The sequence below is a fragment of the Cervus elaphus genome, chromosome 1 (assembly GCF_910594005.1).
Source record: "Cervus elaphus chromosome 1, mCerEla1.1, whole genome shotgun sequence".
NCBI lineage: Eukaryota > Metazoa > Chordata > Mammalia > Artiodactyla > Cervidae > Cervus > Cervus elaphus.
In genome coordinates, this window is record NC_057815.1 from 72,589,784 (window position 1) to 72,606,636 (window position 16,853).

General features: G+C 38.0%; 1 protein-coding gene across 4 annotated transcripts in view; it reads left to right on the forward strand.

Moving 5' to 3' along the window:
• Window positions 1-16,853, forward strand: part of METTL15 (methyltransferase like 15) — a 202,129-nt gene that overhangs the window by 153,665 nt on the left and 31,611 nt on the right. For all 4 annotated transcript variants that reach the window (XM_043908405.1, XM_043908396.1, XM_043908411.1 and 1 more), the window contains 2 exons: window positions 7,493-7,684; window positions 12,894-13,072. In XM_043908405.1, the coding sequence (XP_043764340.1) occupies window positions 7,493-7,684; window positions 12,894-13,072 (371 nt within the window). The remainder of the gene's footprint in view (window positions 1-7,492; window positions 7,685-12,893; window positions 13,073-16,853) is intronic.

Genomic DNA, 16,853 nt, shown 5'->3' on the forward strand with positions numbered 1-16,853 from the left:
GCTTGAGGGTTGCCTAATGAAGTGATAAAAGCAGCCAAGGGCCCTGCTCTTTGCCTACAGACCAATAAAAGTTAACGACTGGAAAACAAGTAGCGCACTGGGATTTCATGGGTTAATGCTGATACTAATGTTAGAAGGGCTTGGATCTACCATAATCAAACCATCACCACCACCACCACCACCACCCCCCAAAAAAAGAAAACAAGTTGTATTTTACTCTTCTTATCTTATATCAGTTATCACCTGGGTATGCCCTCCAAATGCACACACAAAATGAATGATTAAAGTATATGATGAAGTGCACCCTGAAATGAATTTTAAGTATATGGGTGCTATTCTTGGCATCTTCTTAAGAAATGTTTGTTTTCTTCCCTTCTTTACATTGTTCTGCTTGTGGATCTGCTCTATATGAACAGAGTTCTCTGCATATTCCTCTGCTAGCTTACTGTACTCTCAGATTTCACCACAGGGCTTCTAATAATGGACTGATGATGGCCTAAGTATGCAGCATAGGTGACTTAACATTAAGTTGCCTTTGTTGCTGATCCTGACTTTATGCCTCAGTTTTAGTGACTGAGCCAGTTCTAATAAATTACATTGCTAACTATTCTTTCAAGCCTGAATCTCTTTTCATATCTGTGTCTAAGATCTCAGTTCCTTCACAGGTAAATGATTTGTTCTTTTAGAAAAATTCTAGATCCACTTTTATAATGTGTGGGATAATCTATCCTTGGCTTCCTAGGTGGCTCAGTGGTAAAGAATCTGCTTGACAACAGGAGATGCAAGTTTGATCCTTGGGTTGGGAAGATACCCTGGAGATGGAAATGACAACCCACTCCAGTATTCTTGCCTGGGAAATCCCATGGACAGAGGAGCCTGGCAAGCTGTAGTCTATGGGGTCACAAAAGAGTTGGGCACAACTTAGCTACTAAGCAACAACACAAGAAATCTATCCTTAACTCCTATCATTAGACTATGCAATTAGAGGAATGATGAAGTTCCATGTTCAATTCTAAATATAATACAGAATGTGTAGTAGCTACTCTTATATCACCAGCCTCAGTATGTACTAGAGTCCTTTGTAATAAGACGGACCCAGAGTGGTAATCCAGGTACAAATAACTTGCCAGAGTCAAGATTGCCAATACTTATCATAGTCAAAGCCTCAAAAATGGCTTCCAGCAACCAGGGTATTATTGATGCGCTATTGCTAAGTGCCTTTATTTTCTTGGGGTTGGGTTGTAGAATCATTCTCATGTAACAGGTGCTTTGAGTTACAAACAACATTGTATTTATATCCTAGGGATCCTAAGGTAATGACAGATGATGAAAATGATTTAAACAAATTCTGTATTTGTAGTTATGGCTAAATGTACTGGTTTCGCTCTGCTTTTGTGAATATTGTGATCCTTGTAAAATACATATGCAGAAATACTAAGAACACAAAATTTGAATAGAAGAAGAAAAGGGAGGAAGGGAAGGAAGAGAGAAGACCTGAGGCAGGTAGAGAGGGAGAAAGGAAAGAAAAAAGAGAAGAAAGTAAAAAGTGAGCGTGTAATTGCTTATCCGGGAAAATTAACCTCAATATTGTTGCATGTGTGAAGTAATGCCCCAGTGTCTGAAGTTAAGATTAAGTTTTCAACAGTTGGTTGGTAAACTTTTAGATGATTTCTTCAATCTGAGAATAATCCCAACTCTAGAAACATAAGTGACTGAGCATCAGAAAACTGCCTTAAACACATGATTTCCTTTGTGGTGTTGCCTCATGGTACATTATCTCCCCACATGATATGTTTATAGTTTTATATGATTATGGTGAGAATTACATTTTTCTTACTTACTCTTTGTCAAGCCTAAAATTATCAGAATGTTAGTGCTAAACACTTATGCTTGAGGGCATCCAAGAATGCAAACATCTTCTATAAGATGTTATTTTTCTTTTAGAAATATATTAGCTAGGGCTGTAGTTTAGCCTACTTTGCCAACAAAGGCCCGTATAGTCAAAGCTATGGTTTTTCCAGTAGTCATGTTTGGATGTGAGATTTGGACCATAAAGAAGGCTGAGTGCTGAAAAATTGATGCTTTTGAACTGTGGTGTTGGAACAGACTCTTGAGAGTCCCTTGGACTACAAGGAGATCAAACCAATCAGTCCTAAAGGAAATCAATCCTGAGTATTCATTGGAAGAACTGATCCTGAAGCTGAAGCTCCAATAGTTTGGCCACCTGATGGAAAGAACTGACTCATTTGAAAAGCCCCTCATGCTGGGAAAGATTGAAGGCAGGAGGAAAAGGGGATGACAGAGGATGAGATGGTTGGATAGCATCACCGATTCAATGGACATGAGTTTGGGCAAGCTCTGGGAGATGGTGAAGTACAGGGAAGCCTGACGTACTGCAGTCCATGGGGTTGCAGAGTCAGACACGACTGAGCAACCAAACAACAGGGCTCTAATGCCTAAGGAATTAAGACTTGGCTGTAGTGATTTGTTTGAGGCTTTTGCTGCAGTTTAAAGAAGATTCCTATAGTTCAGGATAATACCTCGATCCTAAAGGCTGTAGAAAACATGTAGGTTAGAAATTGTACTACATCTACAATAATTAACAAAACCACACAGTACAATATGGAGAAACAGACTTAGTAGTCACGTACAACAGTTTTAGATAGTATAAGTCAACAGTGTGAAACAAATTATAAAATCATTTTGATCTTGAGCTGTGTTAATATCACAACTAGAACAAAAGAGGCAAGAATTTATTTCATGCTGATCATTATGGAGTTCAGATTGAGGGACATGGTCAACTGGGACACATTTAGAAAAGAGTAGCTAGCATGGTAAAAGACTTTTTGTATGGAAAATAGCAGAAGACATGAGGTGTATGATGTAGAGAAATGAACACCTGAGGAGCATGATAGCCATGATGGTTATGATGTTTTCCATTGCAAGTAAAAGAAAAAGAAGTCAAACTGGTTTTAAATAACAAAAGTAATTTATGGGCTAACTCAAAAGTTCAGAGACAAGTTGGATTTTAGGTGAGGTCAGTCTAATGGCCTGTTTAATCTTTCTCTCTGCTTTGTAGAGCTTTGACCAAATTGGCTTCCACCCTCTCTATATCTTGAGTCAAGATATCTGCTGTCTCTGATCAGGGCTATGTGATTTTTCATATCAAGTGAGAGTCTGAGAAAAGCATTTTTCTTCCCATAGCTCATTGGAAGAAAAGAATTTTCTTTCCTCAAATCCCTGGGAAATATCTCTTGTACCTTACTGGCCAGAGTTATGACACATGCCAATCTTAGAACAAATTATAGGGGCCATAGGGTCATGTGTGCCAATTAGCTTATCAGGAGAAAGAAACCAGTTGGAGATACACACACACACACATCTCATACACACACGCACACACACATATACATATATGTCTCAAGGAATTGACTGACATTATGGGGAAATGGTAGGGTAGGCCAGCAGACTAGAAACTCTGATGGGAGATAATACTATAGTCTTGCAACTAAATTTCTTTTTCCTCTGGAAACCTCATTTTTTGCTCTCAAGGGTTTTCATCTGATTGGATGATGCATACCTACATTACAGAAAGTAGTATCCTTTATTCTGTCCATGGGATTTCCCAGGTAAGAATACTGGAGTGGATTGCCATGCCCTCCTCTATCTAGGGTATCTTTCAGACCCAGGGATTGAACCCACATCTGCTTCTGCACTGCAGACAGATTCTTTACCACTGAGCCACCAAGGAAGCCCATCCTTTACTTAGATGGTACTGATTTTAATGGTTCAGTTCAGTTCAGTTCAGTCACTCAGTTGTGTCCAACTCTTTGTGACCCCATGAAATGCAGCACGCCAGGCCTCCCTGTCCATCACCAACTCCTGGAGTTTACTCAAACTCATGTCCATCAAGTCGGTAATGCCATCCAGCCATCTCATCCTCTGTCATCCCCTTCTCCTCCCTCCCCCAATCCCTCCCAGCATCAGGGTCTTTTCCAGTGAGTCAACTGTTCGCATGAGGTGGCCAAAGTATTGGAGTTTCAGCTTCAGCATCAGTCCTTCCAGTGAACACCCAGGACTGATCTCCTTTAGGATGGACTGGTTAGATCTCCTTGCAGTTCAAGGGACTCTCAAGAGTCTTATGGTAGGCACATCTAAAAAAGCCTTCACAGTGATACCTCAATCAGTGTTTTATTAAATAATCATGTACTTTTGCCAAACCAAGTTGACATATAAACGAGCATCAATATGATCAGTCTCTCTCAAAATACACAGGACCTCAAAAAAAATTTTTGAGGTCCTGTTGGAACAGAGAGTCTTCCCTACTGGCTCAGATGGTAAAGCATCCCATCCGCCTGCAATGCAGGAGACCCAAGTTCGATCCCTGGGTTGGGAAGATTCCTTGAAGAAGAGAATGGCAAACCACTCCAGGATTCTTGCCTGGAGAATTCCATGGACAGAAGAGTCTTGAGGGCTACAATCCATGGGGTCGCAAAGAGTCGAACATGACTGAAAGACTCACACCGTCACTTTCTGTAACAGAGAGACTGGCAACTAAGAGGTAGCCAACAAATATCACTTACAATAGCTAGCAATAGATGTGTAAGAGGCTGCCATGGTTTTTAATTGTTTTCCATGGACTGATACCTGGGACAAAAGTTATAGAAATAGTGAGGCAGCAGCCATCAACTTAACTAAAAAACAACTGACCAAAACAAAACAAAAAACAGTAGTGAGTTTTTATTACTGGGAATGTTCAAACACAGGCTAAGTGACCGTGATGTAAGCCATAAAGTTTAAACCAAGAATACACCCAGATGTATTCTTGACATCTGGGGCAAACTGGAAGAACTCTGAATAGCCTAACCGCAAGTTCTCTACCCCACTGTGCTTCCACTGAGAAGGCTCCTAACCAAACAACACTCCTTATCAAAGGGATCAGGCATAATACCTGCTTATCCCTGATTAGCAGGTATCGGTTCCCTTCTAGCCCATGGGATTATTCACACAAGCAAAGGCATCCATTTGTGGGCATGTGGCACTCTCTTGACACTATAAAATCTGCTTCCCAAAGCCTCTGTCAGTCCACTCTGTTCCAGAATACAGCACCTATGTAGCCATGCATGGCATTTGGTGTCCTCCTCCCCTGAGCTGTGAATGGATGTGATTAATAAACTGTCAATCTCATCTGTCCACTGTTGAGTGCCAAGTGTTCACTTGACCATTTTCAGAATCTTAGAATGGAAATCCCTTCCTCACCAATGGGATGGATGAAAAATGATTAAAAGAGTCTCCTCCCTACTCTGCTCCCCAGCAGTGATGGTGGAAAGGGAAAAGATTGAAACATCAGTTAAATAATTGGAATAAGTGATTTGTGAGTTGCCGGCCAATCCCAAGATTCTACTGTTTCTGTTTTCAATGCTAGTATTAGCATTAATTTTATACTTTCCAAATATAGACCTAGAAGTTTGTTTCTCTCTCTTCTCATAGCACCCATTGGGTTGTTTTGCAAATTATTTATACATCTCTTCTTGTCAACTCAAAGCTCAGAAAGCCATGGTTTATTAATCTTTGTATACCTCAGAATAGCATAATGCCTGACACATAGCAGATATTCAATGAATATTTGGTGAGTGAATCTAAAAATCATTTTCTCCATTGGAATTTGAGAAAAAAATTGCCAATGAGCTGTGAAATTCTCCTTAAACAACATCACATATAAGTAAATCTAATAAATATGAATTCTCAACACTGTTGAAATTCACACTTACTCCACACACCTGTAGATGGACGAATGAGGTCTTGGGAGTGTTGACCTTTTTTTCCCTTCTCTTTCCTCTTCCAAAATGTGTGCCAGTTGCCCTTGGGCTTCTGAAGAACCCTGAAGGCAGCATCTCTCTTGGTGTAGGAAGGAGAATTAATATAGTAGTAAGGTGATCCCAGCTCCTTGCCTGTCTGTTCATTCTGAATGTTCCATTCATTTCAGAATCGCTGCTGAGAGCTAAAACGTTATTTCTGCAAGAAGCATTTATTTCAGCCATCGTTTCATTCTCCAAGTGTGCAGCTGCATAGCTCCTCTATCCTGAATTATGTGAAGAATATGGAGAAAGTTGAAATGGTTGGCTTGAAGATGTTTGACCTGTCTTTTTTTTGTTTTATTATATACTATATTTAAAATTTTATTTTTTCCAGTTTTATTGAGATAGTAATTATACAGTGATACATAACACAGTATATAGTGACATTTAACACTTTACAGTTTAGAGTGTCCAGCACAATGATTTGACTTACATATATTATGAAATGATTTCCACATTGTTCAGTTAACACCCATCATCTCATATAAATACAAGAGAAAAAGAGATTTTTTTTTTGCTTGTGATGAGAATTCTTAGGATTTATTCTACTAACAGCTTTCATAAATACTACACATAAATACAACTTTCATAAATACTACACATAAATAGTATTTCATAAATACTACACATAAATATTAACTATCATCATAATGTTGTCCATTATATCCCTAGTACTTATTTATCCATAAGTTTGTACCTTTTAACAACCTTCATTCAGTTCCTGTTTCCTCACTCACCACCTGTGGAAACCACAAGTCTGCTCTCCTTGTTTTTTACAAGCATAGTTCCCCTTCACCCTCCCTCCCTCCCTCTCTCTCTCTCTCTCAAGATTTCACATATAAATGAGATCATACAGTGTTTGTCTTTCTCTGACTTTGCATAATGCTGCGAACCATCATGTTGTCACAAATGGCAAGATTTTCTTCTTTTTTATGGCTGAATAACATTATATGTATACATATATATGTAGATATATACATACATACATATGCATCTTAAGTTCTCTATCCATTCTCCCTTTGATGGACACGTAGGTTGTTTTAATGTCTTGACTATTGTAAATAATACTGTGATGAATATGAGGGTGCTGATATCAGTTTAGCATAGTGTTTTTATTTCTTTTGGATATATTCCCAGAAATGGAATTGCTAGATAATATGGTAGTTCTATTTTTAATCTTTCAAGGAACCTCCATACAGTTTTCTATAGTCCCTGTACCAGTTTCCACTCCCACAAACATTGCACAAGGGTTTATTCCTTTGATGGAATGGCATGTTTCCTAACCCATAGATTTAAGAACTTTTTTTTTTTTTTTTTAGAAAAAAATAAAAGGACTGGTCTGACAAGGGAATTTTTCTAATTCATGAACTTATATACCTTCACACAGGTGTAAATAAATTGTGTTCATTAGCAGGAATAAAATTATGTTAACCCACCTCTGATGTTGAAACCAAAGATACAGTTTCCTTATCCAAATGTCTTTATATAGTGCAAAGTATGCGACTGGCAGTTAGGAAGTATATATTGGTTTAATAAGCTAATAGTAGAATGTGCACCCTTTCATTGATCCTGGGCCTTCAGGAAGACTTTAATGTAACAGAAGTGTTTTTTCCACCTCCTGGTCTTACTCCCAGTAAACAGATCCGAGCCATCCTAGGCCAGTTCAGCCAGGCAGAAGCCTTACTAATGGAAGCTGGAGTACAGCCAGGGACTTTGGATGGAGTTCTTTTGGATCTTGGGTGTTCCTCCATGCAACTTGATACCCCCGAAAGAGGTTTTTCCCTTCGGAAGGACGGCCCCTTGGACATGAGAATGGATGGTGACAGGTGAGTATTGATAAAGCATTTTTCTCCTCACAGCAAAAAAATCAATTTCTCAAAAAACGTTGTGAATTTGATTTCCTTTTAAGACTGTAGAATTCCCATAACATGCCCACACCTAACACCATCCATACATAATAAATCAGTTTTGTTTGCTACTCATTATAGACTTTAGTCTTTCACTAGATTTTGGATTCTAAAAGAAAAATCATTGCTGTCTTTATACAAAATAGTGCAGAGGATAACTTTTGTATTGATTTTCCTTTTTACAGATACAATATGGTCTTTTAGGCTTCTAATATTGATAAATCTGATACAGAAACAATGGTTGCATTTTGGTGCAGACCCAACTATGCCTTTTGTGAAAAGTAAAAGGGACTATACTTAATCCATATTCTTTTGACTACTGCATAAAAGGCAAGATTCCAGAGGTCAGCGACTGTGTGTTCTGTGCTGTTTCTTGTATTGTCACAAAGATTCAACCTTCTCCAGAGAATCTAAAATTCATGGTACTGAATCAGACATAGTGCTATGTGTAAGACAGCTTTCCATTTCTTCTTCATTCCTCACCACCTTGGAATTACATTTGTCTTCCGTCATTTAAATAGGTAATATATACTAAATAACCTCTAGGAAAGTATAGGATAACTTCTTTTAAATCTAAATAATTTTAAAAGCTTAGATTAGCACTTGTCTCTGTGCCCAACTCTGGCCCAGGAACTGAATAGCCTGTATCTACACAACAAGGCTTAAACATTTTTTTTTTTCTCATTTTATGCAACTCCTCCACCAAATTATGTATCATGGTCCATATATTTGAGAAGCTTACTTTCTAAAAAGAACATTGGACTTTCTCATATCTAAATTTGTAAGCTATTCAGTTACTAATCTTCAGTCCTAGACCTGCACAAACATTTGTACTAAAACAAATAGATTTTTCAACATTTCTTCCAGTCTGTCAGAAGGACCTATATATGAGAAGTTTAATGTCCAATTTAAGTCAACAATGTAATATTGAGTTGACTTTGACTTTTCCCCCCACAGACTTCTTCATCTCCTGGAAATTATTCACACATAGACTACATAGACTGTTGCCCATGTTTTGCTATGACTTGCTAACTTAGAGTGTGACCTATACTTGTTGGAACCTTTTTGTTCTGCACCTTATACCTTCTTTTTCACAAATTGGCATTCATGGAATGAAGAATGTGATCATAAAAGAAAATAATAAAAAATCCTTTAAAGACCAGTGACTAATAGTAAAGGTCAAATATCTTCTCATGTTTGGAGATTGAGGTTGTTGGGCAGAGGTAATAAAATATCAAGCAAATTTCTGCTGTTCCTGTGTCTTGCTAAGAAAAATAAATAAATAAAATACAATGAACAAAGCTTTGAGTTAGTAGTAGTAAATCCCCATATTGTTAATGTAAAATCATCATCCAGCTGTAGTCTGTGAATTGAGAGTTTCTGAGGCTCTCCCCTAAGAACATGAAAATAAGCCCTTGAGAATTAAACTCTAAGTCAGTATGTAACAGATGAGAATGCTAAGTCACTTCAGTCGTGTCCGACTCTGTGCGACCCCATAGGCGGCAGCCCAGCAGGCTACCCCATCCCTGGGATTCTCCAGGCAAGAACACTGGAGTGGGTTGCCATTTCCTTCTCCAATGCATGAAAGTGAAAAGTGAAAGTGAAGCCATTCAGTTGTGTCCAAGTCCATGAACTGCAGCCTACCAGGCTCCTCCGTCCATCGGATTTTCCAGGCAAGAGTACTGGAGTGGGGTGCCATTGCCTTCTTCAATAGGTGAGAATAGTATTGAGCAAATATATCTTGAAAAGCAGGATGGCTTCCAGGTAGATAGCATAGGCTAATCAGATATGTTAACAGATCTGAAGGAATTACATGGCATTCAGAAAGGAGAAATTGGTTCACATGACTTGATAGAAAAAGGAAAGTTAGAGATGAAAATATGTTTAATGCTAATCTAAGTGGTATTATGGGGAAGAGGGAGTCCAAGTCAATAAATCTGGCCAGTCAAATCCTGAAAGCGAAGCTGGTATTTCCCTGTGCTGAAGATGGATATAAGAGGCTTTCCTAACCTGTTGCTATTTAACAGTGGAATGTTATAGCATAGTTTATTCTGTACTATCCCAAGTTCAGCAATAGCTTTCAGATTATAATAAGTTCTTATGTAGAAGAAAGAAGTTCCCAGCTACAAGGACTTGTATCTAGGTCTAGCTCTGCTGTCAGTTGCATTCTTCACTAGAAGGTAATGAATAGACTGCTACTTACATTCTCCTAAGTGTAGTAATTTGTAAGCGGGTGATCTCTGGAGGAATGACAAGATCTCATAACTTTCAATTTGGAAGGAAAGATTTTGTATCTTAGCTTCTCTAACTATTTGAATGCCTATTCTCAGCAGTAAAGGATCCACCTGCAATGCAGAAGATGCAGGTTTTGAGAGGGTTACAGGCAGGATGGCTAGGGGTCCCCAAGTGGAGGAAATAGACTGCAAGTGTCATAGACTGTTTTCTTTCTCGCTCTCTTAAGCAGCAGGAGGAAACAAACTACAAGTGTCAGGCGTTTTTCCCCTTTCTCTATACAAAATTAAAAGGTTTCTTTTAAAATTCTTGTTGCCACTACCTGGTTCCACCTGAACTTAACTTTTCTCAAACCTTGAGGTAACCAATGCATTTTTCTTACGGAAATATTTTTCTTAAGCTATGTTAACGAACTATGTATTTGCTTGGAAATCTGCCTTTCTTCAAGATTCATGTCAGTTGTTTCATGGCCCAGGATGACTCACCTGGTGCCAGGGCTATCTCAGAATGCATGTTGTGGGTGAGGGGTCTGGTGCCACTCTCACTTTTGAGGCATTTCCTTTCTCTAATTTGCAGCTTACTAATAGGTATATCACTTCTTGCTATAAACTAGGAACGGGGCACTCTTTCTGCTCCCTTCTGATATGTATGTCAGAAGCTTTCTCTGTGTCTTTTATACTTAAGTAAAACTTTATTACACAAAAGCTCTGAGCGATCAAGCCTCTTCATTGGCCCCTGATCGAATTCTTCTCCTCCAGAGGCCAAGAATCCTGGCATCGCTCATGGCTCATAGCAACAATCTTTCAGTTTGATCCTTGAGTTGGCAAGATCCCCTGGGAGAAATGGCAACCCACTCCACTATTCTTGCTAGGAAATTACATGGACAGAGGAGCCTGGTGGGCTACAGTCCTTAGGGTTGCAAAAGAGTTGGACACAGAGACTACACAACACAACAACAACGTCTGAAACCTCCTAGCAGCCTGTCGGTTTTGCAGAATATTGTCCCTTTTGCCTCATTTGCCCTATGGAAACTTCTACACCGCTATTCAGTGTTAACATGACAGTAAAATAAAATCATACCTATTATCCACTAAACTATATTTGAGCAAAATGCTCTTTTAATTTTCTTACTCAACAGTAGAAGGTTAAAAAAAAAAAAAAAAGGGCTAGGTGCATCCATACTAATCGTAGGATTCTCCTGGTAGAACTGGACATATATTCTATGGTAGAACTGGAAATATGCTATGAGTCTAAGTTTATCATCACTAAGAAGGTTCATTCTGACGCTTGGTGGTTTGGGCAGTTGAATTAACAGCTAGGTAAAAATCTAACAGGAATTTTTTGGTTGGGCCAAGAATGACATTTGGAAAATCTAGGAATAGAAAATCTCTAAAGGACAGTGACATTCATTGAGTTTCTCTGTGCCAGGCACCATGCTGTCTATTTTGTAAGTGCATGAACCCTTAGTTCTCTCAACAATTCTGTGGGATAAGCATTGTTACTTTCATTTTACAGGTTGGAATTGAGGCTCTAGTAGGTTCAAATACACAATGTCAGTAGCACAGTTGTGATTCTAATCAAGGTTGATCTGACTCTACAGACTAAATCTTTATCCTTAAAGCCATTATTGAAGGAGCAAAGCATGTTGGATGGAAATAGGCCACGTTATAGGATGTTCATTGATCTGGGGGTACCATGGCAGTCAGAAAAAAAGAATAATAGGATCTGGAAAATAAGGTTGCACACATGCACGCAGAGAGAAGGAGAGAAAGAGAGATATGGCGGTCATGGCGATATAGGGGAAAAGCCAAAGACAGCAATAAAATGTTTTTCCTAGAGACACTAGACGTGTTAGCAAGGCTCAGTGTTGTTTTGGTGTTTTTGTTTGTTTTTTGCAGTGTCATATTTATGGATTCAGATGTTTGTTGGCAACCCCACTCTGATTGACAGTCAGGTCTTAAAGCTACCATATCTTCATTACTTAAAGTCATTGCAGTATGATACCAACAATCAGTCCAACACAGTAACTACAGGAGCAAGAACTGTACTGTTAGCAAAGCTGTCTGTCTAATAATTAAGATCTCAGCTCACACTTATCATTCCTTGACCCACTTCCCTAAAGTAAAGTAAATTGGAATGAGTTGACAAAGTGAATGTTTTTTCCTGTTACTATAATTTATTCTTATTTGACCAGAGGTCAAATTGCTTCATCTCCTCCACCTGAAATTACCATCTAGGCCTGTTCAGTGTTGTTTAACTATCAGGTTTTACCCCATGGTGACTTTTGTCATGAGTGTGTACGCCAGTATTGTAAACAGTTTGAAGTAATATATGTTATTACTGTTAAGGTTGTTCTAGTTTTTGTGAGGGAAACTGACCAGCAGCATCTTCTTATTTAGACTTTCTGAATTTAATTTGTACCCTCTTATAAGTAGTAGGTTACTTTACATCCTTAGATTTAGTTGAGTTCCTGAGATACAGACTCATTTAAATATCAGTCAGTAAGCCTTGTGTCTTCTATACTTAAAAAAATAAATTCAAACAGTAATTTAAATTTGAACAAACTAAATCTGAAATATTTTCCATTATTTTAGTTTAGGAGAAATCGTCATAAGCAATAATAACTTCTATCTGAACCAAAGGCTAATAAAGTATTTTAGCTTTCTGCTGCCCTGGACCTTGTTGAATGTCACACACAGTCCGACTTCCATAATCATGGGTATTTGAAATGAAAAATCTGTTTCATTTGTGTAAGATTTCAGTCTGTGACTTTAAACGCTTCAGAAGCCCTCTTAGACTATGTGTGTATGCCTGACTTGATCTCAGTTCTATGAAGTTTTACCTCTTATCAATGACAACTGACATCAGTGAACTAATTGACCCTTCTTGTGCGTAGGTACCCTGATAGGCCCACTGCAGCTGATGTTGTGAATGCGTTAGATCAACAGGCACTTGCATCCATCCTGAGAACATACGGAGAAGAGAAGCACGCCAAGAAAATTGCTTCAGCAATTGTTCAGGCACGCAGCCTCTACCCCATCACCAGAACCCAGCAGCTTGCCAGCATTGTTGCAGGTACCCTCATTAATTCTAAACAGTGTCTGAGAGAAGAAAAAATATATATACATATATGTGTGTATGTGTGTGTATGTATAAATCCCCTGAAGTCCCAGAGGGATTTATTTGTACTTGAAATCATGCAGCGTGGAATCTTGCCTATCTTCTCTTATGCCAGCTTTCTTTGGTTTTGTAAGCCTCCCCCCTCCAACACCTCTCTCCCACAAACAATTTTTTAAAATATTCTGTAGTTTGCTGATTAGTTTAATAATAGAATTTTTTGTCTTTTGCATGAGGTGGTTTATCATTTGTGCCTACCAAGGCGAAATGTGGAATGACAGGAGCAGAAGAATTTCTCGATCCTTCACAGTGGTTGATAAGCATCCTGTATAAGATCTGACATTACCTCTCTTAGTTTTACATTTCTGCATTTTAATATTTTGGGCAAAAGGAGAATTGCATTGCCCAACTGCTAAAATAAAATCCAGTGACTCATACATCTATTCTAAACAACCAGCTAACAAAGAGTATGTGATGTATAGGTTATTCCACTTTGTGAATGCTAACTAAATCAGCCTGAGGGGCTTATTGAAACATTTCATCTTTTCTGCTCTTTGCCACTATAAACCTCTTGAACTTAAGTCTAGCTAGGAGGCGCTTTATTACAGCCTTTCTGTTTGAAGCCAAAGTTGTTTCACAGCTGTGTTCCATGATGAAAGTTTTCCAAGGCAAAAATACAACTCCTGCAGTTATTTAACAGAATCCCAGTGGTAATTTCTTCATCTTGTTGGACCATCTGAAATCCTACATCATTTTTATTTACCAAAGGTAATAAGATTTTTTTCAAAAGTTCTGAGTAAGTTACTTTAAGTAGCTAAAGAAGGAGAAAAAAGGAATACTTGGGTAGCTTGTAAAAAGAACCTAGTTTTAGTTGCCTCTATCTTAATATTATCCATAGTTTAAGGAATAAAACAATATAAATTCACTAAGATCAAGGTTTAGAGATCCTATAACCATTGCTCTGTAACATTAGTTAATAAGACTATGTTCTACTTAGCTACTAATCATAAAATACAAAGAGTGGACCAAGTCTTTAACTTTTTGCTATATACCTCAAGGCTCTTCCCGCTTAACCACTGAAATTCCTGCAGCAAGTAAGAGTAAAATCTTGTGGGTTATGTGGACATAAAATATTCCATGATTTTCTCCCCCAAAGCATTTTTACCAGCAGATTGACGTGACATTCACCCTGTCTTCTGTCCCTTCCCTTCTTTCTACTCCATACGCACTAACACATCTATCTCTACCTTATCCTTTCTGTCATTAACTAGCTGTGTTCTCTGTCTTCCATTTTGGAAAGGAGAGCAGTGAGAAGTCACATTATCTTTTATTATTAAGAAAATCCAGAACTATCGGTGCTGAAAAGTGAGGACTCAGGGTTAGAGGGCATCCTAGAGATCATCTAGTCAAAGAACCTCATCTGATAATTGAAGAAACCAAGTCAAGGGATGGTGAGCAGTATCCTCAATGGTACAACTTAATCAGTGACAACATCAGATCTCGAATTTGAAAGGTCATGAATTTGAGGCATCATTGAGACTCTGCCTTTAAGAAATTAAGCTAGCTTTTCTGTGTCAGAACTCTAATCTATGAACTTGGGGAAATAACAGTATGGTATTCATTAGAAATTATATGAAGTTGTAGAATAGGAACAATTTAAGTATTTTCAGAAAAATCATGTTGTGAAAAGCATGTTTTGGCCATGACAAATGATATAAACATGAGAATTTTCATGTATGTGTAGGTAAATCCCCATTTTAGTAAATGCCATTGAAAACTTGAGTTCCTTATAATCCATTTTTATGGCTTATATCAGCCCATACAATACAACTTTATTGATGATGATATAATTCTTTGGAGAAGGGAAAAACAGAAAAAAATAGTTTCCATTTTGTGCTTATTTATTCAAAAAATAGTTTGGGAGAGGCTGCTATATTCCAGGCATTTTACTAAATACTAAAGGTAGAATGAGAAGCAAATCAGATAGCCTCTATGTTCATGAAACTTACAGCCTAATAAGTGATAGAATAAAAACATGGTATTAGAAACTTGTACTGATAGTTGTAACACTCTTATTTATTATAGTCTGAAGTTATGATTGTGTGGCTCATAGAAAAAGTTGATTCAAGTGGAGAATTATAGAATATATATATATATATATATATGTTACATAACCACACCTGTGCATATATTCTATATTCTTACATAAACCACACCTGTGGCATATATTCTATAAGCTCTAATTTTGCTTTTATTAAAATGAAATAAGAATTTAAAGATACTGCCAAGCAATCTGAATGAGCATATTTTCTTGATTTTCATTATTTTTGTCTTAATAATTACCTCACCACATCTAATTTGATTGCATTTGTATGTGACTTACCTTTATAAGAGAAAAGTTTTCCAAAGTCTCTAACTTAATATTCATGGAAACAGCAGCTGTGTTGCCTTTTGCATTCATATTTCACCCATTCATGTGATGTTTCATTAAATTATGTATTGACAATAGTAAGTGCCCTGGGCTGTAAGCAAACAGTTCTGTGGTTCCTTTGGTGGGAGCAGGGCTGTATGGAACACTGGAGAGTAGAATGCAATTTCTTTAGTAGAGAAAGGGATTCATCTGTCAAGTCCTTTAAACAGAAGTCTCTTAAGAGAGCTGCTTCATGAAGGAGATAGAGGAAGCAATGGAGAGCCGGGGAGTTCCCTGTATCGGTTTCGTAGTGCTGCTGTAACAAAGCGCCACACACCGCATGGCCTAAAACTACAGGAAGTTACGCTTTTACAGTTCTGGGAGGCAGACGTCCACAACCAAAGTAGCAGCAGGGCTCTGGGGAAGAATGTTTCCGTGACTATTCCTAGTTTCTGGGAGTTGCCAACAGTCCTTGGTGATCCCTGGCTTGTAGAGCCATCACTAAGTCTACAGGCCACACCATCATCACATGGTGTTCTTGTGCATCTGTCTTTGTGTCCAGATTTCCTTTATTATAAGGATATGAGTCATGTTTGATACAGGGCCTACCCGAACCCAGTACACACTCATCTTAACTTGATTGTCTCTGCAAAGTTCTTATTTCCAAATAAAGTCACATTCACAAGGTTCTGGTGGACATGAACTCTGGGGGACACTGTTCAACCTGGTACAGTTCCTAAGCAATATCTTTATTTAACAAACCTGTATTTTATCAGGCTGTAATATGCAGGATTATATTTGAATGTCTTTTCTGGTTCTTCATAAATTCATGCTGAATATGTTCAATATTATCAAGCACTTTGGGAAATATGCCAGTGTTCCTGACACATAGTAAAACCCATATATAGTCGAAAATTTAAATTGCTTCCTTTGCTTTCAATAAACTAATAATCTATCACAACAAGAAAGACCACCACTCTTCTAGTCACAATATACTTAGCGGAATTATATAATAATTCAAGTGATTAAGCTGTATTTATAAAACCTTAAGCCTAGTGCCATTGGTAGTACAAATAACTGCAGTTCAAGTATTTTCCCAATCATGGGCATTCCAGAAGACAGATTTGGGGCTTTCAGTTGGAACAGAACACTTACAACGACCATGAATTACTTTGTAAATTACCAAGTCAGTAATTTGTAAGATAATTCCAAAAACAACCTGGAGGACTTCACTCATTATACACACTATTTAAAACTCATAGCCAGGAATTTTCATATAAATAACACGTATACAGTTGTTCCCTCCACTAAAGTTCCCTACACCTACCC